At 36.2% G+C, this 25,072-nt stretch overlaps 1 protein-coding gene across 1 annotated transcript; it reads right to left on the minus strand.

Annotated features, from left to right (window-relative positions):
* Positions 1-2,765: 2,765 nt before the first annotated feature.
* Positions 2,766-23,945, minus strand: LOC102954145 (cysteine-rich secretory protein 2-like). The gene is made up of 10 exons (XM_007095505.3): positions 23,838-23,945; positions 22,880-22,980; positions 21,529-21,565; positions 19,203-19,273; positions 13,275-13,391; positions 12,259-12,346; positions 8,390-8,535; positions 7,656-7,753; positions 5,241-5,329; positions 2,766-3,309 (listed from the first exon to the last, which is right to left on the minus strand). Exons 4-10 carry the CDS (start codon positions 19,269-19,271, stop codon positions 3,182-3,184), a joined length of 735 nt encoding a protein of 244 aa, XP_007095567.1. The 5' UTR covers positions 19,272-19,273; positions 21,529-21,565; positions 22,880-22,980; positions 23,838-23,945; the 3' UTR covers positions 2,766-3,181.
* Positions 23,946-25,072: the final 1,127 nt, after the last annotated feature.

Consider the following 25,072-nt stretch of genomic DNA (forward strand, 5'->3'; position numbering starts at 1 on the left):
GAATCCTAAGCAAGCTTCATGCTCTCAGCCCAAGCCCAACATGGGGCTTGATCTCACAAACTCATGAGATCATGACCTGAGCTGAGACCAAGAGTCAGATGCTTAACTGACTGAGCCACCCAGGCACCCCAACACTATGACATTTTATTTAAAAAATGTTTTTTAATATTTATTTATGAGAGAGAGAGAAAAAGAGAGAATGAGTGGGGGAGGGGCAGAGAGAGAGGGAGACAGAATCTGAAAGCAAGTTCCAGGCTCTGAGCTGTCACTACAGAGCCTGATCAGGGCTTGAACTCATGAGCTCATGACCTGAACCTAAGTCAGACACTTAGCCAACCGAGCCACCCACGCTCCCCAACACTATGAAATTTTAAATGTTTACCTATATCATTAAATTTTTACCAAATATCCTTATGAGAAACATAGAATTATTATAGTCATTTTATAAAAGAGGAACTTTAAGTCTGATCTGCTTTGTCACTATAGTTTGCATTTTCTAGTTTCATATAAATAGAATCACACAGTATGTATGTCTTCTTTCACTCAGACTACGTTGAGACTCATCCGAGTTGTTGGTTAATCCATTTACATGTTAGTAGGCATTGGGATTGTTTCTAACTTTTTGCTATTACAAGTAAACCTGCTATGAATGCTCAGGGACAGGTCTTGAAGAGATCTATGTTTTCTTTTCTCATGGGCACATAGAAATGGAAAGGCTAGAACGTATGGTAGGTATATAGCTTTTTAAGAACCTGAATACATATTTTCTAAAGTAATTGCACCATTTTATATCCCCGGGAGGAGTATATGAAGGATCCAGGTCCCCTACAACTTCACCAGCACTTTGTATAGTGAGTGTTTTTCATTTTATTCGGTCTGATACTTGGGTAGTGGTCTCTCATAGTCGTTTTAATTTGCATTTTTTAACAAGTGGTGATGTTGACCATCTTTTCATATTCTTATTTGCCATCTGTACATGTTTTTTGATGAAGTGTTTGTTCACATCTTTGGCCCATTTTTATTGGGTTGCCTGTGTTCATCAGTACTGAGTTTTGAGAGTCATCATATATTCCTGATACAAGTCCTTTCTCAGATGGATGATTTGTAAACAATTTCTCATGGCCTGTGACTGGTCCTTTCATTCTCTTATGAGTGTTTTTGAAGAAAATAATTTTTTCATTTTGATGAAGCCCAATTTATCAGTTTGTACTTTTATAGATGACTTTGTATATAAGAAATATTTGCCTAACCGGAAGTCACAAATATTTTCTCTTACATCTTCTAAACATTTTCTAATTTCTTTATTTGGGTCTATGATAAATTTTTGTATACAGTGCAAAGTATGGATCAAACTCATTTTTTTAAACATACGGATGTCAATTTTCCCACCACCACTTATTGATAAGACTCTTCTTTCTCCATTGAGCTTCCTCTCTACCACTGCCAAAAATCCACTGTCCCCATACAGCCGACCCTTGAACAACATAGGTTTGAACTGTATGAGTCCATTTATACATGGATTTTTTTGGATAAATACATTTACAGTACTGCAGAGTAAAGTACTGTACAGAAATTATTTTAATAATATTTTTTCTAGCTTACTCTATTGTAAGAACACAGTGTACAATACATATAACATACCAAAAATGTGTTAATCAGCTATTTATGTTCTCAGCAAGGCTTCTGTTCAACAGTAGGCTATTAGTAGTTAAGTTTTTGGAGAGTCAAGAGTTATACACAGATTTTCGACTGTGTAGAGCATCAGTCCCCCAACCCCTGTGTTTCAAAGGTCAACTGTATATGTAGGTCTATTTCCCAATTGGTGATTATGTGTGTCATCACTTCTATCCATAAGACAGTTTTACTCCTTCATTTCTAATTAGATGTTTTTTTTTGTCTTATCTGATTCACTGGCCAGAACTAGTATAATGCTTAGTGATGAGAGTGACATCTTTGTCTATTTTCTGAACTTAGGGGGAAAAATTCAGTCTTTCACCATTAAATACAGTGTTAGCTATACATTTGTTTATAGCTTTTCTTTATCAAGCTGAGAAACTTCCCTTCTTGTTTTGCTGAGAGTTTCATCAGGATTGGATACTAGGTTTCATAAAATGCTTATTCTTTCTTTTAAAGTTTACTTGTTTATTTTGAGAGAGAGAGAGAGAGAGAGAGAGAGAGAGAGAGAGAGAGTAGGAGGGAGAGAGAGAATCCTAAGAAGCTCCACTCTAGCAGTGTAGAGCCTGATACGGGGCTTGAACCACAAACCGTGAGATCATGACCTGAGCCAAAACCAAGAGTCAGAGCTTTAACCAACTGAGCCACCCAGGCACCTCAGCCTACTTAACCGCTTTTAGATTTCTTGTGTATGTTTTCTCACCTATAAAATGGGTCTAATTCATCATGTTTTTGTCATCAATATTAAATGAGAATGTATTCAAACTTATAAATGATAAATCTCTCTGAAATATTTTTTTTTTCTTGGAAGGCTATCTTTGTATATGCTCTCAGATAATGTTTTCTTTTAACTTATCAACTAAACCTGTAGGGAGATCAAAATATCAAAGAATAAGTAAGAACAGAGCTGATTTCCACTTTTGTTAAAATTTTATAGGCAAATATTTTGGAAATTTCGCACTGTATAATCATTTATCTGGGCTGAGTCTAGCTGGCGTGAACTATGAATACTCAAAAATATTGTGCAAGGATCATTTTTTTATTCTAAAATGTGATTACTTTTGTTTAAAGAGGAGGCCATAAGACAAAGGTACATGTCAATCTTTGAATTTAAACTTTATTCAAGTAAAAATTCATGTAGTAGGAATGGCAATGATGTTATAGTTTTTTTTTTTTTTGCATGATGTTTCAAGAAATGTACTTCTCCATTCTGATCCCGTTTCAGTGACCAAAAGTCTATGATTATACAACTTTCAAAATTCTCAACTTGATTCAATTCATTAAGTTTAAAGTACCAAATTGCTATCAAAGTCCGAAGTTGTCATCATAGACTATGCTGCTTTTGTAAACCACTGTATGAAAGAGATTTCTATAAAGATCCAGGAGAAACAAATGCACTACTGTGTGGAACCATATTTGTAACTAACATGCCTAAAATCCCCTGCGATATGTATTAACTAAATGATGCAGCCCTCTTCACTTAGTCTTGCAATGCACACTGGGCATCTCAGTAAATTTTGTTTTCACACAGGCAAGTAGCCTTGCACTTTTCCTGAAGCAATTCATGTCCACAGCCGGCTGTTGTCTTCAAGGAATCACAGTTACTAAGGAGATCTTCATACTCGCAACTATTGGCTGTGGCAAAAACAAATTATTTACCTCATTATCATATTCCTTAGCAGCAGCAAAACAATCCACACATTCAAAGTGCATGAGATGGGTAGGAGACTGGACAAAACAAGTCAACATCACTTACACAATGATGGGCTTTTCCTTTCTTAAGGGACATATCAGGTGCCTTAGTCAAGCTCACTGATCAATCTAACACTTTTTTATTTTGAATTTGGTCATGTTTGTAAATGAATTGACCTACTTTTCTCCCTTAGCCAAAAGAGTAATATGAATATAAATAAATCTCTCTACACCTGCAGCCTAATATAGGGGCCACTAGTCACATGTAGCTATTGAAATTTAAATTATTCTAAACTAAAGTAAAAAATTTAGTCCCTTAATCTTACTAGCCACATTTCAAGTGTTCAAAGGTCACATGTGACTAATGACTACTTGTAAGACATATGCTGATAGAGAATATTTCCTTCATTTCATACTCTTCAATAGCACTGTTTCAGACCCCAAAGCTTTCTTTCTGGAGAAACAGGTATCTATGGGAAGATAAAGATGCAAAACAATGATAATATGCACTCTTTCCTTCTGGTATTTCTTGGATTCTCCCCAAACTCAACAAATTTCAAGCTACTCATCATACTGCTCACAAGGTTGACAATTCTTGGGTATGGTCTCCTTGTACCCCTCCCACAATCTCAGAGAAATGGCTCTCTGACTACTCAGTAATTTAGGCCGAGACTGGATCAGTCGGAACTTCATCTTTCCTACTTCAGACCAGCATTCAACCAGGACAGGTAACAAACCCTGGCTATTCTATTCCTTGTTTTCCAACCCTGTCCAATTTTCTCATTCATTTTGTCAGTGATGCAGTAAAGACATCTTTTTTTTTTTTTAACCCATAGTTTTCAACACTTTTCTAGCTGGCTTCCATCCAATTGTGTCTACATACTATTGTTAGGAAGCTCTTTATAAAACATGGTTCTGGCCCTGTCACTCTTCTGTTTAAAACCTTTCAGTTGAGTGCTTATTGATAACAGGATAAATTCCATGCTTCTTAGCAAATAGCATTCAGAAGAGTTGGTAATATGTAACCCTTTTTTCTTCATTAGTTGATTTATAGCTTGAATACAATCAATATTATGAATTATACCTATATAATTCAGTCAGTAAGAATGCTAACTAAAGGTGAATGTACTTGAAAGGTAAAAATCTCAACAAATGATATTTATTCAACTCTATTATTCATAATAATTTTAATCCAAGCATCCCAACTATAAAGAGCTAACAGCTATTTTTACTTCATTACAACTTTAGAAATCATATATATGATATTTTTTTAAATTCTCTCCTGTTGCAACAATATTTGTGTGGGTCTATGAGTCAGTGCTACATACAGATTTGATTTTGCCATTAAAAATATGCAGTAAACTACTATCAAAACACAGGGAGAGTAATTATTAAGTTAAACACTGTGATTTCAATTATACTACAGAAAAAAGAGGAAATCAGCATGATGAACTCATTAGCACACAAAAATATTTCATTTGCCTGTCTAGATTGAGCTATAATGTGATCTTACACCCATAGATTTACACTTCAAAATAAGACTTTTGGTATAATGATACTAACTTTGAGGAAATGAACTATTTATCAGAAATATGTATAGTTAATATTAATGAGCTTTGCATAGTCACAAAAACACATTGATGGTAGATCTTTCATTATCTTACATGTGGTAATATTTTCACTGCAAGTAATGTGTAGGTTACTAAATAAACTGTGTAAAATATTTACATAAACACAGTCTGTTAAGTAACATATTTGTCTTTTGCATAAGGATACTATTTAAATTGGTTCCTTTAGGAGATTTCTTAACCCATAAAAATAAAATAAAACATCAACTGTTTCTTATAATAGCAAGGTAATCACTTCAAACTTACTGCATAGTCCATCCTCACAGTTACCAGGGCAACTGGCACAAGGTGTTCCTTGCTGGTAAGGGGTATTCTTTTTACTCACATTGTTACCGCTGGAATTTAAAATACATAATGTCAAATAACTTCACTTTACAATTTAGTTTATACTCCCCAAAAGCAGTATAAATTACCAAATATGGATGACTATTAAATGCTTTTAGGTATGTTAACAAAACTGAAAAATTATAATTCCCAGTGAGTAACATTCAAATTAAGAAAATACTTCACATGTTGACCCATGTCCTTGACTATAATTTTTCAGTCTGAGCAACTAAATCACATTAATGGGAGTGTAAAGTTTTCAGAGTATATTTCAATGTGGCAACACTTTTCATCTCCCACTAGACATGGTCAAATTTGTTAAGACAGTACACCCAATGTGAGTGCTAGGGAATAGAACATATCCCCCAAGAGAGACAAAAGAGCCTCTGGGACATAGGGATTATAGTTTGGAAAAGAATATTTAATATTACAATATCATTTTTATTTGAAACATAATAAAATACCAAATTTCATACACACACACACACACACACACACACACACACACACACACACATACATTTTACTTTTAGAATGAGAGTAGTTAGTGGTGTGTGTGCTTGTCAGACAGGGAAGGAAAAGAAGGTTTGTGAATTTCTAGAGGTGGTATGTGAAATATTTTTATGTTTACTAAAAAGGGAACGTTAATTAAAAAAAGTTTTGAGAAGCATGAATATCCAGAGTGTAATCACATTATAGTCACTAAGTTATAACTCGCTTGTGATCATTACCTATTGGCCATTTAATTCATTTGAAATACAAGGGAGTCCAAATATCAATAGTGTCAAGTGGGACAAAGACACAAGCCCATGCATTTGAATCTCAGGCTCTACAAAGGATATATCTGAATGTGTGTGAGCCCCTGGAAAAATGTGAACTAGACACAAACATGTTCCGAAAGTGCTCTCACCCCTGCTTTCCCTCATTATTCACTCCAGCTCTCACTTCAGATACCTGGTGTCAGACCCTCCTCTCTTATAGCCAGACAGTGAATTTGGATGCATTCTCCTAAGAACTTTTCAATTCTTTCTACTAAACCCTCATAGGTGCTTGCAGGAAGATGGCATTGGAAGTCATACTTCTCAAACGGGAGATCTATATACTTGGGTTATCGACAGTCTCAAAATAAAACCTGAAGGAAGCTTGGTTTTAGGGGTCTCCTGTCCCTGGTGGCAAGGAATTTCAAACATTTAAAGAAATTAGGGTTAACAGATATGCTGAGATTAGATCTTCAGTATATCCACAGAATTTATTCTGGGTAAGTTCAAACATAATCTTTGATGAAAGAACACATTTCCTGCTGCAAGTCAGGACCTTAAAGAATGGTTCATTATGGAGATTTTGTGCAAATTTCTGAAAAACAAGGATTAAGGATGTTCTCTCCTGGACTCCGAAATACATTAAAGATCTCTTGAAAACACCTTTGAGAGTCAATGAATGAATCATCTGTGATGGTAATAACATAGGCAGCGTTTTAGATAAGCAGGGGTGGGAACATTTTAGCAGAAAGAGCTGAAATCACAATCAGCCATTCCCAGTTTCCCAGTCCACTACCATCCCTTGCTTAACCATCAGGCTGCCACCTTCCTAGAGTATGAAGTTAGTGAGAACTAATGACATCAAATCTACAGAAATGCACACTACCCATGCTTTCCCTCATTATAGCTGTGAGCCTAAGGGAAATGTCACTGAGAGAAAAGATGTCACATTAAGGAAAGAGAGTTTCAGATTTTACACTTGGAATTTAGAATATGGTCTCTTCTCTGATAATTGAATGTATCACAACTTAAAAGGCATTTCTAAAGATTTATCCCTTTTGGATAGACCTAGAGAGTATTATGCTAAGTGAAATAAATTAGACAGAGAAAGACAGATAGCACATGATTCACTTGTGTGTGGATTCTAAAAAACAAATCAGGCAAATAAGCAAAAAGCAGAAACAGACCATAGGTACAAGGGGGTGGGGGATGGGTAAAATGGGTAAAGAGGAGTGGGAGGTATGAACTTCCAGTTATGGAATAAATAAGTGATGGGGATAGAAGGTACAGCATAGGGACTATAGTCAATTGTATTGTAATAGCATGTAATAGCATGGTGACTGATGATAGCTACACTTGTGAGCATGGCATAAGGTATAGACTTGTCACTATGTTATATACCTAAAACTAATATGACATTGTGGATCAACTATGCATGAATTTTAAAAAATGAAAAAAAAATTCCTTCATTCCCTTTACTGAAATGTGTTTTATATCCCAGTTTGTTTATTCCGTAAGAATTTCAAAATATTAAACTGCACATAGGATTATTGTGTTAAACTCTAAAGTATATACTTACGCAGGACAATATTGGCAAACATAGTAGTATTTTAAACTTTCTTGATTGGGACAATAGGCAATTCCACATCCAACGTGGAAAGAGGAGTACCAGACAAGCTACAAATCCAAAAAGGAATATGGGAGAGTACATTAAAGAAGATAGAAAATATTGAAAAAATAATAACAAATGTAAAACTGAAAACATGGTACTATTATAGTTTGTAGCCAAGTACCTTATGGAAATATTTAGTTCAATTATTGAAACAAGTCACAAATTTTAAAATATTAAATTTTAACATACATTCACTATTTTATCCAATCCTAATTTAGAAAAAGTATGGAGTATGCTTTCTTACCAAGAGTTTTGCAAACTATGGGGAAAAAAGACAGCTCTAGATGAAGTACCAGCTAATGCTAGGACTATTCTGTCTAGTCAGGCTCTTACCCAAATTAAATATTGGACTTGGTCATAATTTAAAATTTATTTAATTATTTTGAGAGAGAGAGAGAGAGAGAGAGAACATACACAAGTGGGGAAGGGGTAGACAGAGGGACGAGAGAGAATCCCAAGCAGTCACCACGCTGTCAGCTCAGAGCCCTACATGGGGCTCGATCTCAGGAACCTGAACCGAAATCAAGAGTCAGACACTTAACTGACTGAGCCACCTGGCGCCCCAGGGCTTGGTCATAATTTAAAGATGCTTTCTATATTAGAGCATTTGCGGCAAAAGTGTTTTCATTTGTTTCTCTTACCTGGGTGTAATGTCCAACAACTGAACTGGAACTCTTAGGTCCTACACCATAGACAAAATTATTGCGTTCCTCATACCAGTTTTGGATCGCATTTGACCAGGAAGTAGGGTCACTTGACATATAGAGATTCTCACCACATTTTGTACCTAAAGAGAAACATCATTCATGAGGAAGCAATAAACTATGCAATGGCAAAAGCAACCAACTATATGAACACAAGGATGTTGCCTTTCAAACATAGTGCCTATACTTGCTAACTGTTAATACATAATAAAAGGACTTCTGTCCTTATCAGCTATAAAGTTGAATAGAAGACAGATCTGTCTAGCATGCTAAGGCTGGCCTCAACATGTACAACTTTGAGTAGGTTGAGAAGACCGTATGCTTTAAAAATCCTCTGGATTGCCAAAAATGCATTCTTTTTCATGCTAAATTCACATGTGCAATATCTTCTATGCTCTCAGCTTTGTATTGTAAATTTGCAAAAAGCAGTGACCACCTTTTATTCTTTTCCTCTTCTTGTTCACCCTCACCAGAGATTTTTCATATACTGGACTCTGAGTAAATGATTATGACTATGATTATGATTATGATTATGATTTTGTGTGAACTTGGATAAAAAGATCTAGAAGTGATTTTAAGAGCACCAGTTAAGAGGCAACTGACATCAGGGGGGAATGGAAGTTTTGAAAGTTTTTGGATCCTCCCTTAATCAATGAATCAGAATGTCATAAGGCCAAATATTCCTCAGAAGATTTGGTAAGAAAAACCTTGCAGGGTGACATCAGAAAGATGGCAGGATAGGAAGCCCGGATTCTCCTTCCCCTAACAAACACACTGATTCAGCAACAATTCCCAAGCAAATTGCCCTTGTGAGAATTCCCAAACTAATGGAAAGGCTTCTATACTCTGGAAAAATATGAGCCCAGACTCACTGAAGCCTGTAGGGAAATTGGGACACCCTCTTGCTAGAATACCTACCCTCAGCACAGTGCCTGCCATATGATCAGGAAGAAATCCCATGTCTCCCGGCTTCTCCCAGGGGAAGGAAAGAATTGGTTTATGTGTCCAGCCACCCAACCTTTCCCAAAGAAAACTTCCCAGATGGGTGGGTTCTGTCTTGTTAGTCTTGGAGCTCCGGTAGTCAGGCACAGGCTAGCCACCTGGAGGAGAATGGAGATAGTGTCTGGGGCTGGTAGATATCATATCTCCTCTCCCTGGCTCAGCACAGAGCAAACATAGGAAAAATTATAGTTCTCAGTTTCCTCCTTGGGAAACAAAGTGTTGATTGGTGTGTCTAATGCCTGAATTTCTCCAAGGTTGCCCAAAGAACTGACATATGTCTTGGTATTCTTGGAGCTCTGACAGGTTGGCGCAGTCACAGTCTTGCCCCCTGGGGACAATAGAGATGGTGGTTTGGATTGGTAGATGCCATGGCTCCTCTCCCTTTCTCAGAAACAGAGCCTGTTTCTCCCAAAGGTGGGAAAGAGTTGGTCTGGGCATCCAGGGCCACAAATTTTCCAGATGCTGCTCAAAGGACTGACTTCTGACTTGCCTCTCTGAGAATGTTAACAGACCTCACATAACAAGATGTGGGGCTCATGAGAATAAAGATTTGCCATAGCTTCCCTCCTTGTTCAGCATAGAGTGAGGAGATAAAAATCGCAAGCTTCTAGCCTCTTCCTGGATAGGGAAAGAGTTGGCTGGAATGCCCAAAGATCCTTTGTTTTCAGGGGCCTGCCTGAGGAATTGACTATGGATCTTTTCTGACCACAATTTGAATAGACATTCTCCAAAGAATACAAATGACCAACAGGTATATGAAAAGGTGCTCAATGTTGCTAATCATCAGGGAAATGCAAATCAAAATAATGAGATATCACCTTATATCGGTAAGGATGTTTATGATGGGTGGAGAAAGGACAATGAGTGAAGAATGTGGAGAAATTGGAATGGTGTACACTTTTGGTGGAAATAAAAATGGTATAGGTGCTATGGAAAAAAGTACACGGGTTCTTCAAAAAATTAAAACTAGAATTACCAAATGATCCAGTAATACCACTTCTGAGTACTTATCCAAAATAACTGGAATCAGGTTCTTAAAGAGATATTAGCATTCTCATGTTCATTGCAGCACCATTCACAATAGCCACCATGTGTAAACAACCTAAAATCCATGGACAGATGAATGGATGAACAAAAAGACACATATACATACAATGGATGTCACTCATCCTTACAAAGGAAGGAAATTCTACATTTGGGTGAGACAGTATGGATGGATCTTGAAAATGTTAACTGAAATAAGCCAGTCATAGACAGACAACTATTACATGATTCCATTTACAAGAAGTACCTAAAATAGTCAAATTCATAGAATCAAAGAGTAGAATAGTGGTAGCCAGGGATGGGGGAAAGGAGAAATGAGAAGTCACCAATCAATGGGCATAAAGTTTCAGATAAATAAGATAAATAATTTCAGATGAATAAATTCTTCTATGCAACATTTTACCTAGACAACAATATTGTATAGTACATTTAACTATTTGTTAAAGGTGTAGGTCGCATGTTAAGTATTCTTACCATTATAAAATTAAAAGAAAGAAGTGTCTTGCTGCCCAGAAATTTTCTCTATCTTTTCTTTTTTTTACATTTTTTTTTACATTTTTACTTATTTTTGAGAGACAGAGAGAGACAGAGCACAAGTGGGGGAGGGGCAGAGAGAGAATGAGACAGAATCCGAAGCAGGCTCCAGGCTCTGAGGTGTCATCACAGAGCCTGACGCGGGGGTCGAACTCACTAACTGTGAGATCATGACCTGAGCCGAAGTCGGATGCTTAACCAACTGAGCCACCCAGGTGCCCCTTCTCTATCTTTTCAAGATCTCAAATAATATTTACATTTTGGTAGCTTGAAATATAAGGTCTACATACTGCTTAAAGCAAGTATAAGATATTCTTGGCTATCACCTTCAATATGGAAAAAATAAACTAAGACTCTAACCATGTAGATTTGCATCATTAAGACCATTTGTTTTCATCTTCTACTGAAAACCATCATTCTCTTCACAATTTTTAACAGATTAGCATCAACAATATAAGCGATAATTATAATGAAAATACAGGTAAAAATTCATTACTTTCAAACTGAGTTGCCTAAATGTATTATGTTTTATAATGTAAATAATTATTTTATGTAAGATTTATGCATAAAAGTATTTTTCTTTCATAGTTTTTATAACCCTTGATAAGATATTGTATAGTTTTTGAGTATAATATATTATCTATGCAAATAAGCCCACAGTCCATACAACGTAGTTAGCAAAACTTGAAAACTTAATCAATATATGCAAAGTATTCATCATGATTTTAAAAGCTTTAAGTATTTTCAGAGTAAAATTCAGAGAAAAAATAACAATTTAGTATATTTTATAAATATAAAAGAAGAGATATGAAAATGCCAAACACTTACACAATATCACAAAAAGGGCAGTGGATTAGAAATCAATAAGCCTGGCTATACAACTTCAGAATGTGCTCTTAGGTCATTTCTCCCATGTCCCTAATCTTTAAAGTTAGAGAAATGATGACTGTTGACTGTTGACTCATGAGCTGGTTGAGAGGAACAAATGAAGTGTTGCTTCAGAAATTATTTGCATAATGTAAAAAATCAAAAGCACAAAATGGTACTTATAAGGATTTCTCTCTATACAGATACTTTGATTTTAAGAAGAGCAGTATAAGCAACATTTATTTACTAGATCTTCTTACAAGGTCCCAGAATGTTCCATTCTATTTGATGTTCCATAATATTTTGCAATATTATTTTATTTGTTCACTTATTTAACAGATATTTGCTCATTTACGTACTGGTTTTTCGATCTTCTGCATTGCTGTGTTCTAAAGTGCACTTGTTTGCCCATTTTTGGGCATTTGCTGCTGTTTCTCTGTTCCATTCCTAAATGTCACAAGAAAAAAATACACTTAGAGATTCAACTCCAAAGAAGCATATGCTTTATAACATACTTGGTCGGTTGATCTGCACTACTTTAAACTTCCCTAGGTATATTATCTAATTGTCAGTGGTATCAGAAGACCTGTTTGTTAGGGGTGTGTGTGTGTGTGTGTGTGTGTGTGTGTGTGTGTGTGTCTGCTCCAGTGTCAATTTCTACATGAAAAGAAGTTCATAAATGAAGTGTCTACTGAGAGAAATATCTAATAAAATAATATCTGGCAATTTATGATTGTATAGGAACCACACATAGGATTTTTAGTAATGGGGCTACTCTAAGTACTCAACATGTGAAATCTTGAATTATATTTCCTTAGTAATGAATAGGCCTAGATTGTTCCCAATTTCAATCATAGCCCATTACATTCAAATGGGAGATATCTAGCTTTTTTGGACTATTCCCTGGAAAGCGGCTGTTATCTACCCTAAATGGCACTGATTTTGAAGGAAAGGGGACTCCTAGGGGGTGCCAGGCTGGCTCAGTTGGTAGAGCATATGACTCTTGATCTTGGAGTCCTGAGTTTGAGCCCCACATGGGCATAGAGATTACTTACAAAAAATAAAATATATGAGGGAAAGGGGACTCCATTATCTTAGACTAAAGTGGATAGGAACAAAATGGCTTCACATTTGATGTCTGAAGATTTGGCTTCTAGTTTTTGCCTTTCCCAACTTAATAAGCCCTATAACGTTGACAAATCATTTAACCATTACAAAGGAAAATTAATTTCTATTTTGCTCATAGTGCAGTTCAAATTAAATAGCAAAACAGACAAAACTTTGTAAGTCACAAGGTTCTTAAGAAATGCCAGTACCAGCTCCCTGCGCTTACCACCACTGATTCATACCACTAGGCTTTATCACTGCTTCTTACCATCTTCAGCATGTTGCTGGCAGGCGGAGAAACTGATTTCCTTAATTCATTATGTTTATTTACAATCTCTTTTTGGATTTGAGTTTGAGTGGTTAACAAGGCAGTAAAGGATGGATCCTAAAGAGAAATAAAATTAAGGTTATCTTTTTAACATTTGTTAAAATTGCGTATGGTGGGGGCTAAGTTAATTTGAAGGAACAAAGATCACTTTAAAGAGCATTCAGTTCAGGCTCATAGTAGTTGTTAAGAATTGCCAATGGACCTGAGCCAAAGCTGTGACAAATAGAAAAGAAGTAACTTGAAGCTTCAAGAATGAGAATAAAATTCATGGCATGATAACTTAAAATCTCCTCTGAGGCCACAGACGCCAATTTCTAGTTTCAAGGAACTCTTAATGTGCTTTTTCTCCTTTATGGTCCTTCCCAATCCTTTGTTATATCTCTGGTCATTTCCTGGTCTTCATTTACAAAATTATTTAAAAGAGAGATATATTTTGCTCTTTTGAATCACTAAATGTTTGCTAATAAGATTCTTTACATACCTTCTGCCCCATATGGTTTTCTTCACCTTCTCTATGCTTTTTATAGACATATAAGTGATAATATTTTATAACCACAAAGGCACACAATAGGAACATTAAGACACATTCATTCATATTCGATCAGGCTGCAGCAGATAGGATAAGGGTGGAGCTCAAGTTTCATCTTGGAGTTTAAAGGAATCTTAAAATCTGTATTACGGAATGCCAAATGAGTTTTGACCCAGTGTCAGGATTCTCTGGTCTGATGAGTTCTAGTCCTAGCATTCTGTGGTCCTTGGATGTCCTCTTATAAGAGAAGGGTTAAAGAAAGGTGGGGAAACAGCAATGACCAGAGCTTCTCACATTCAGAGATTTTCTGATCAAGAGATAGACACTTTATATGGACACATACCCTCTAATCATTGAAAAGGATGATGGATTTTGTTCTTGGGATTATTTAAGCAAAGTAGCTTATTATATCTTATTTTTTTTAAATTTACATCCAAGTTAGTTAGCATATAGTGCAACAATAATTTCAGGGGTAGATTCCTTAATTCCCCTTACCCATTTAGCCTATCCCCCCTCCCATAACCCCTCCAGTAACCCTCTGTTTGTTCTCCATATTTAAGTCTCTTATGTTTTGTCTCCCTCCCTGTTTTTATATTATTTTTGCTTCCCTTCCCTTGTGTTCATCTGTTCTGTGTCTTAAAGTCCTCATATGAGTGAAGTCATATGATATTTGTCTTTCTATGACTAATTTTGTTTAGCATAATACCCTCTAGTTCTATCCACGTAGTTGTAAATGGCAAGATTTCATTCTTTTTGATTGCTGAGTAATACTCCATTGTATATATATACCACTTCTTCAAAGTAGCTTATTCTAATTGTAAGAGTTGAGTTCAAGAGTAGGGCTCTCACATACCAAGTCTATGAGCATGAATAACAAAGCAAAACAAACACTAAGACCTTTAGAGGTTGTACATTTAAAAAAATTTTTTTTAACGTTTATTCATTTTTTGAGAGAGAGAGACAGAGCGCGAGTGGGGAGGGGCAGAGAAAGAGGGAGACACAGAATCCAAAGCAGGCTCCAGGCTCTGAACTGACAGCACAGAGCCCAATGTGGGGCTTGAACTCACGGACCGTGAGATCATGACCTGAGCTGAAGTTGGACGCTCAACCGACTGAGCCACCCAGGTGCCCCAAGAGGTTGTACATTTTTTTAATGTAAAAAATTGGTATATTTTTACCATACAGTAATGATGAAAATTAAACATGGTGATACATGAAGTTGTGTTAATTTAGGGTTATGGTATTGTTAATTTCTTTCTGAGATCACACTGATATGAATTTTAAAAAGTAAATAAGAAAAGAGCTTGTGGGGAGAAGACTATCATTTACTTTTTAAATCATAGACCATGGGTCCATTAGAAAAACAATTCAAGCATAATATGTAATTTTAACTTTTTGGTGGTCACATTTAAAAAAAATAAAATAAGAAGCAGATAATATTATTTTCTTTTATATATATATTTATATCTTATTCACCATGATAAATGTACTCTTTAAATGTTTGTTTATTTATTTATTTATTTATTTATTTAGAACATGCAAACAGGGGGAGGGGAGAGAGAGAGAGGGAGAGAGAGAATTCGAAGCAAGTTTTGCATTGTCAGCATTGAGCCCAAAGGGGAGCTTTATCTCACAAACTGGGATCATGACCTGAGCTGAAATCAAGCGTCAGATGCTTAACTGACTAAACCACCCAACTGCCCCAATAAGTGTACTCTTTAATTCCCATCACCTATTTTCCTCATTTCCTCACCCACCTCCCCTCTGGTAACCATCTGTTCTGTATAGTTAAGAGTCTGTTTCTTGGTTTCTCTCTCTCTCTCTTGCTTGCTCACTCTTTTTTCCTTTGTTCATTTGTTTTGTTTCTTAAATTCCACGTGAGTGAAATCATATGGTATTTGTCTTTCTCTGACTGACTTATTTCACTTAGCATTATACTCCCTAGATCTATCCCTGTTACTGCAAATGGTAAAATTTAATACTTTTTTTATGGCTGAATATATATATATATATATATATATATATATATATATATATATGCCACATCTTCTTTATCCATTCATTTATCAGTGGACACTTGGGCTGCTTTCATAGTTTGACTATTGTAAATAATGATATATGCAGCGGTGCATATATATTTTCTAATTAGTGTTTTCATATTCTATGGGTAAATATCCAGTAGTGAAATTACTGAGTCACATGGTAATTCTAATTTTTTGGAAACCTCCATACTGTTTTCCACAGTGTCTGCACCAGTTTGCATTCACATCAACAGTACACAAGGGTTCCTTTTTCTCAAAAACCTCTCCAACACTTGTTTCTTGTGTTTTTTTATTTTAGCCATTCTGACTGGTGTCAGGTGGTATCTCATTGCAGCCTTGATTTCCATTTCTCTGATCATGAGTGATGTTGAACATCTTCTCATATGTCTGTTGACCATTGGTATGTCTTTTTTATAGACATGTCTGTTCATGTCTTCTGTCCATTTAAAAAAATTTTTTTAATGTTTATTTATTTTTTGAGACAGAGAGAAACTGTGTATGAATGAGGGAGGGGCAGAGAGAGAAGGAGATGCAGGATCAGAAGCAGGCTCCAGGCTTTGAGCTGTCAGCACGGAGCCTGATGCAAGGCTTGAACCCACGAACTGAGAGATCATGCCCTGAGCCGAAGTTGGACACTTAACTGACTGCACAACCCAAGCACTCCTCTTCTGTCCATTTTCAATTGGATTATTATTAAAAAAAAATTTTTTTAACATTTATTCATTTTTGAGTGTGAGAGACACAGAGTGTGAGTTGGGGAGGGGCAGTGAGGGAGACACAGAATCTGAAGCAGACTCCAGGCTCTGAGCTGTCAGCACAGAACCGGAGGCGGGACTCAAACTCAAAGACAGTGAGATCAGGACCTGAGCTGAAGTCAGATGCTTAACCAACTGAGTCACCCAGGCGCCCCTGGATTATTTGTTTTTGGCATGTTGAGTTGTATCAGTTCTTTATATATTTTGGATACTAACCCTTTATCAGATATGTCATTTGCAAATGTCTTCTCCCATTCTCTAGGCTGCCTTTTAGTTGTGTTGATTCCTTCACTGTTCAGAAGCTTTTTGTTTTGATGTAGTCCCAATAGTTTATTTTTGCTTTTACTTTCTTTGCCTCAGGAGACAGATCTAGAAAAGTGTCCCTACAGCTGATGTCAGAGGCATTACCTCCTGTGCTCTCTTGTAGTATTTTTATGGTTTCAGGTGTCACATTTGGGTCCTTAATCCATTTTGAGTTTATAATTTTGTGTATGGTGAAAGAAAGTGGTCCAGTTTCATACTTTTTCCTGTGACTGTCCAGTTTTCCCAACAACAGTTGTTGAAGAGACTGTCTTTTTCCCATTGTATATTCATTCCTCCTTTGTTGAAAATTAATTGACCGTCAGTTGTGGGTTTATTGCTGGGTTTTCTGTTCTATTCTGTTGATCAATGTGTCTATTGTTATGCCAGTACCATACTGTTTTAATTACTACACCTTTGTAATGTAACTTAAAGTCTGAAATTGTGATACCTCCAGTTTTACTTTTCTTTTTCAAGATTGCTTGGCTATTTGAGGTCTTTTGTGGTTCCATACAAATTTTAGGGGCCTTGTTCTAGCTCTGTGAAAAATGCTGTTGGTATTTTGTTAAGGCTTGCATGAAATCTGTGGATTGCTTTGGGTAATATAGACATTTTAATAATATTTGTTCTTCCAACCCATGAGCATGGAATGTCTTTCCATTTGTTAGTGTCCTCTTGAATTTCTTTTATCAGCATTTTATAGTTTTCAGAGTATGGGTCTTTCATGTCTTTGGCTAAATTTATTCCTAAATATTTTATTGTTTTTGGTGCAACTGTAAATGAGATTGTTTTTTCAATTTCACGTTCTGATGCTTCATTATTAATGTTTAGGAATGCAACAGATTTCTGTATATTGATTTTGTATCTTGTGACTTTCCTGAATTGACCTATCAGTTCTAGTAGTTTTTTGGTGGAGTCTTTCAGGTTTTCTGTATATAGTATTCTGTCATGTGCAAATAGTGAGAGTTTTACTTCTTCCTTACCAATTTGGATGCCTTTCATTTCTTTATGTTGTCTAATTTCTGTGGTGAGGACTTGCACTACTATGTGGAATAAAAAGTGGTGATAGAGGGCATTCTTATCTTATTCCTGACCTAAGGGGAAAAGCTCTCATTTTTTCACCATTGAGTATGATGTTGCTGTGAGTTTTCACATAAGGCCTTTATTATCTTGTGTTCTCTCCAGACTTACTTTCCAAAGGCTTTTTATCATGAAAGGATGTTGTACTTCGTCAATTTTTTTTTAGAATTATTGAAATTATTGTATATTTTTTATTCTTTCTCTTAATCACATGATTCACATTGATTGTTTTGCAAATATTGAACCACACTTGCATCCTGGAAATAAATGCTACTTTATTGTGGTGTATGGTTTTTTAATGTATTCACATTATTTTAAATAATAAATTTTATTTGTAATGAGTTGACTAGAAGTCTACAAAAATTGTATGTCTACATCCTAATCCCCAGATTCTGTCCATGTGACCTTATCTAGATAAGAGTCTTTGTAGATATAATTATGTTTAGGATCTCAATATTAAATCATCCTGGATTATTCAAGATTATTATTATTCAAGTAGGGTCTAAATCAAATGACAAGTACCCTTATAAGAGACACAGAAAGGAGAAGGGAAGGTAGAGAGTAAGTGATATAGCCACAAGCCTAGTAATCCCAGTGACTGGTGGAAGCCACCTGAAGCTAAAAGAAAAACAGACAACAGATTTCCCTCTCGATCCTCCAGAGGGAGTGTGGCCCTGCCGACATCTAAATTTTAAGCTTCTGGTCTCCAGAACTGTGACAGAATAAATTTCTGTTGTTCTAAGCCACATAGCTTGCATTTATTTCTTACAACAGCCCTTAGACCTAATACATTATTTAATTATCTAAAATATAATTCCATCGAGTTTTGAATATCTAAGTTAGTTATTGAATATATTTTCTCCCCCTCCTCCTCCTCCTCCTTCTTTTTCAGTACTACATCTTTAAAATCTAGTGTGTATTTTATACTTACAGTATATCTTGTTTTGGACAAGCCACATTGTGTTCATTAGCCACATATGACTAGTGGCTGCTGTATTGGAGAGCTCAGCCTTAGAATGTCATCTAGATAATTGTGTTAAGGGATCTGAGCTACCAATCAGTACTTTGTGATGTCCACTCTTGCCCCTTCTACTCTCAAAGGACCTAGCCATCCCGAAAGATACCTGGATAGCTTTAGAAAGATTTTACAATTTAACTTTACCTTTGCTTCTGTGGGTAAAGATGGAAGCAGCACAGCAGCCAGAAACAACACTATCGGGAATACAGCCATTGCTGGAAAGTAAATCAAAGAGAGCAAAGTTCTGCATTAAAATATGTAGTACACAGACCTCTGACTATAAGGAAAAAAACAATGTAATGATCTTGGCTATTTTAATGGAACTGTAATTCCCAAATTCATGAGAAATGTAACAAGATTTCATCTGGTGCAAGCAAAATCATAGTGGAATCAACTTTGCAACTGATAGGGACAATAAAAAATAAATTGAAACACTTGTCTGACGCTCTTGAAGTATACCTATAAAGGTTAGGAATATATCTCCATGTTTCTGCTCAGCTCTATTGCTCCATTAAAATCCATTAAAAATATGGAAAACCAGATTTCTTCAGAGTTAATTGATACTGTATTGATTAATAATCCCAATCTTTGGGGAAAGTTTATTTTCAATGTGCACCATCTCTTGGTGTTCTATAAAAACCAGAACTGTTTGTTCTTTTATTGACATATGACTTTAATCAAGATTTCAAGATTATTATTATACAGAAATAAATGTACACTTTATTAGTGGTTATTTCCCCAGCAGAGGGATTAGAAATTATTTTGATTTTATTTCTTATACTTGTCTATATCTCAAATTTACCTGTATAAAAAAATAAAATACAAATAATATATTGAAAATCTAGCCTGTCCAAATTTGCTGAACTCATGATTTGGTATAAAAGTTGTTTAATATATTCACTAACTTTTTATTTTTTTATTTTATTTTATTTTATTTTATTTTATTTTATTTTTTTTAATATATGAAATTTACTGTCAAATTGGTTTCCATACAACACCCAGTGCTCATCCCAAAAGGTGCCCTCCTCAATACCCATCACCCACCCTGCCCTCCCTCCCACCCCCCATCAACCCTCAGTTTGTTCTAAGTTTTTAACAGTCTCTAATGCTTTGGCTCTCTCCCACTCTAACCTCTTTTTTTTTTTTTTTTTTTTCCTTCCCCTCCCCCATGGGTTTCTGTTATGTTTCTCAGGATCCACATAAGAGTGAAACCATATGGTATCTGTCTTTCTCTGTATGGCTTATTTCACTTAGCATCACACTCTCCAGTTCCATCCATGTTGCTACAAAAGGCCATATTTCATTTTTTCTCATTGCCACGTAGTATTCCATTGTGTATATAAACCACAATTTCTTTATCCATTCATCAGTTGATGGACATTTAGGCTCTTTCCATAATTTGGCTATTGTTGAGAGTGCCGCTATAAACATTGGGGTACAGGTGCCCCTATGCATCAGTACTCCTGTATCCCTTGGATAAATTCCTTATTCACTAACTTTTTAAAAGGCATTCAACATTGGGTGGCCCATGTTGTCCTTTCTCAGTATGTCAAAAAAAATTCTTGGTCCTTTAGGCAAAGCAACAAACCCACTAAGCTTAAATAAGCACTGATCTTCTGGCAGTTAGTCATATAAATTACTAACTTTGTAAACTAAGGGAATGCTACATTGATTTGTGTTCTTCATGTGAGATTGGTACTCCCAAATTCTTGAAGAGAAAGAAAACTCTGAACAATTTATCTGTGGTACTTCTCAGGACTTATTGATGGGTAAATAGTAGACAACTGATACCTGTTCCCTGCATTCCCTTTATCCTCAATAATGTGCTCACAAAAAGGAGAGGAATGAACATTTATTGACAGTGCAATGCAAAACTTGATGTCTAATTTCACCATCATACCTTGGTGAGTATGGCTATATTTTACAGATGAAGAAATTGAAGATTAGGCTAATTTATCTATGCCAATGGTAAGTTCTTAAGTAACTTCAGCAATTAACCTTCAACCAAGTAAGGTCAAAGCCAATGCACATTGACAGGAACATTGTTTTCACCTGAGAAAAGCAATCATTTTGTAGCACCCTGGAGGCACTCATCCCTATTTTAATAATACCAGTATTAATACATAACAATGCATGTTCATAGCAAAAATTATCAATATGGAAGTATATAATATATGCAATTTGCCATATTTACATTTCTTCTAGTTAAGATGGTTCTAGAATAATTGTTTCGAAGTCAAACACGAGAATTCTATTATCTATTTTAAGCTGAAGTGTGAAGAATTAATTTGGGTTTCAACTTGATAAAATGAGTAAAGAGTAAAATTAACTTGATTCTCTTAATAAAAATTTATCCATAACGTTTTGAAAATCATAGATAAATGTATTAAATATATTATTTTTACCACTGGAAAAACAAAGATGACTGACACATAAATGTTCACATTAAAATAAATGAGTTATCACTTACTGTTGGTTCTCAGAGCAGGATGAAGTATTTGCTTTATCTGTAGAAAGAAGGGAGGTGGAGAGAACCTTGGAGCACAATACATGTTACGTCTATTTATATTTTAGCAAATTCTGGTTGTGCAAGTAAACCTAAATGAATAGATTTCTGAAACAGAATTTTTCACACCCATATATTCAAATTTCATTGCTAGCTGTCTGGCATTGCTCTTGATATTATTTAGTTTCCATACAGCTTTTAACACAAGTTAATACAGCATGCCTTCCCTCCCTAACCAGCCCCGCCCCCTCTTTTAGATGCTGCTTTTTTGACCTAGTATTTTTATAATAACCACTGATGACTGGTTAATCATTGTGAAGGTAACCAGCGTCCTACCTTACAGTTGAACTTCTGTGGCTCAGCTTTCTTTTAATTTCCAATTAGCAACTTTCTATGGCTTATTAAACATAGTCTTTAGAAACCATCAGTTCTTGGGGCTCCTGGGTGGCTCAGTCGGTTGAGTGTCCGACTTCAGCCCGGGTCACGATCTCGTGGTCCGTGAGTTCGAGCCCCGCGTGGGGCTCTGGGCTGATGGCTCAGAGCCTGGAGCCTGCTTCCGATTCTGTCTCCCTCTCTCTCTGCCCCTCCCCCATTCATGCTCTGTCTCTCTCTGTCTCAAAAATAAATAACCGTTAAAAAAAAATTTTTTTTAGAAACCATCAGTTCTCAGAAATCCTGAGCATCAGGGTTCTCTGCTGTAAAATGGGGACTATCACATCAACAGCTTTGGTTTGCAAAGGGTGTGGCACAACATACATAAAGCACCTAACATTGTGTCTTCAATATAATACTCAGTAAATGGAAATTATTAATATTTTTATGATGATCCTTTACAATGTGTGATAGTTTGCTGAGATTGTAAGATCTTTCCATAAATGCATGTTGTTTGACTCAATTTCTAATTTTAGAAGTGTCATAAGATCTGTTTTTACATCTGGGTATCATAGGAAAAAAAATCAGCATAATCTCATCGGAGATTCAAATGTTCAAGGCCCAGGTCTACTAAAAATCTTGTAACTTTAAAAAAAATGTTCTAACATCTGGACTGTTGCATCCGCATCAGCTCATTGATAGATATACACATTAGCTGGGTAATTTTATATAGCTCAATCATTCAATGGGATTATATTAGATGATCCACAATTCCATAATTCAACAGACTATGATGCCACATATTCCTCCCTACCACTCTCCTGTTCCCTCCCCGTCACTTACCCAACCTATAATCATCTTTGTTGCATCAATGAAAGCAATGGCAAAATCCACATTCATACAGAGCTGAAAAGTTGGCTGCCATTTCCCCCTTGCTACTTACTAATGGAAAAGTACTGTCCCCTTTCTTGCAGGTGTTTTAAGACTGGGATGACATCGTTCTACAGTGTCTGTAGGAAGAGCATGATGTTCAGTTTCATAATCCTAGAATAGGGGAAAAAAGACAATATTTAAAATAAAGATGGAAAGCATAAATAAGTAGTATTAATCATCTCTGTCACAAACCTAAAGCTTAACTGTGCTTAGTATTACTAATATTAGTAATTTTAATTTATTTGATCTTACCCATCAAGAATCCTTCTGAGATCAGATTATATTTTGATATCTTGGTATTTCCTTCAAACAGTAGCAAAGAAGTGGGCTTCTTAAACAAGTTCGATTAACTATTGACTGACTGACTTCCTTGGAATATCACAGTATATCTTCCAGATTCCCAAATCCTTATACACTCTTTGGAAGATAATTTCTATAAGTAGTCACCCGCAGAGTAACCTTTTACTACATGGATTTGGGGTCACACCTACATGTCTTCATGTCTTTTCCTGGAAGCCAGTAGATGACATGTAGTACAGAAGAGTCAACAGCCATCATTCTAATTGCCTGCAATATATAGTTCCTAATAACAGTGCATTCAAAACAGAAATAAAAAACTGAAGTTCTTAATTTGACCTCATGAAAGGCCTGATTTACAAATGACTTCAGGCTTCAGCTATGAATCAGAGCATTTCATGTAAATGGAATGATTCATCTTTTAAGACAGGTAAAGAGTTCCAACTGGATAAACATCAAGAGGCATGTTGAAAGTCTTCGGTGGATCAGAGATATGCAACAAAACCGAAACTCTGCGTGCATCTGCACTGATCAGCCGATGTGCCCACCAGAGTCCCAGAAGAGGCGCGGAGGACCAGAAGACTCCTCACCCCACAGATCTTTCTCTCTCGTCTTCACCCCACCCCCCCGGGCCCTGATCATTGCCCTTCCCAGACTGCTGCAAGTCTTACCCTGGCTCCAGAGCCCAGATCTTCCTGCAGGGTGGACGGAGCCAGAGAGAGGCTGCTGCTCGCTGCTTGGACAGCGAGAGTAAGATACTCATCCAAGCAGGTGTGAGCGAGGAGCTACGTCACGGGCTTTGTGCCCTCAGCGCAGTCGTCAGCTTACTGAATTCCTACAACCGCCTCCCTTCCAATGGCGCACGGAAAAAATCTTGCACACCTTCCCTTGAGGAAGGGAAATGTCTGCTCCCACAATTGAACCCTAGGAAGAAGATGGAAATAATACCAGGATTCAAAATGCAAGGGGTGACTGAAAAAGGAGGCGCTCCTTTTCATACAAGAGTTCCTGAATTAACACAGGTCAGCATTTAAAGAGCAGATTGGTAAAGGCCATAGATACCTTAAGTTTTCAGTGCAATACCAGTCTGGTACAATAGTGTATTCAGGGTTACATAAAGAGGACCTTTTGCAGGTTTGCTTATAAACAAACCTAGTGTTCAAACTTAGTTTAGTTAAACAAACTAAGTGTTCCTTCTCTTCTTCCCTGCCAAAATGGTTTGTAGTGAAGAAATTCAACAAGAGTAACAGGAACAGGTCTTTGGAAAATGCCCAGAATTCCTGATCCAAGACCAGTGGCTTCAAGTGCAGCGGGCATATCTGGCCTTGGTTGAAGATGTATTTATTGTCTGTCTTCACAGATGGCAGATGAGTAATAGATGCATTTTCTTCAATGCTTAGTTGTTTTCAAGATTTAAAGGAATGAATGAATTCATCACACCAAGAATACATTTGGTCAAAAGATGATAAACCAAGGATCAATGTGCATCACACGTTAGTTCTCTGTACCCCCTGCGAAGAGGCTTGAAATTTCTCATTCCAACCTTTGAGACTATAGCAAACTGCCATGTCTCATAGTGCTGTCATTTTCCCCTGGCAGTGTTAAAATTCCAAGTGCCCAATGCACAGACGTTATTTTAACTCTCTTGTACTGCTCTTTTAGTTCAAGTACCACTAATTAAAAACTTCAGAATTTAGAAGTCATCCTAGCCTGATTTACTCTTATGGTTACATTCAATCAAAGTTAACTCCTGACAGTTTGCCCTTCTGAATGTTTACAAAATCCAGCCCCGGATCTATCTTTCTCACTGTTATATTCATGTTCTCATTGTGTCTTGCTTAGATTATTAATTTAACATTTCAATTACTTATATCCACATAGTTGCTACTCATTTATTTATAAATAG

This window comes from Panthera tigris, chromosome B2 (genome assembly GCF_018350195.1).
Source record: "Panthera tigris isolate Pti1 chromosome B2, P.tigris_Pti1_mat1.1, whole genome shotgun sequence".
NCBI classification, from domain to species: Eukaryota; Metazoa; Chordata; class Mammalia; order Carnivora; family Felidae; genus Panthera; species Panthera tigris.

Bases quoted from the DNA above. Each gene is read 5' to 3' on its own strand.
- LOC102954145 (XM_007095505.3), bottom strand. From the start codon at position 19,271: ATGGCTGTATTCCCGATAGTGTTGTTTCTGGCTGCTGTGCTGCTTCCA. The intron at 8,536-12,258 runs GTACGTAAATGA...GTTTCTCTTTAG, and splicing joins TGCAGAAGATCGAAAAACCA to GTACAAAATGTGGTGAGAAT. The intron at 3,310-5,240 runs GTAAGTTTGAAG...TTTTTGCCACAG, and splicing joins CTGTGAGGATGGACTATGCA to CCAATAGTTGCGAGTATGAA.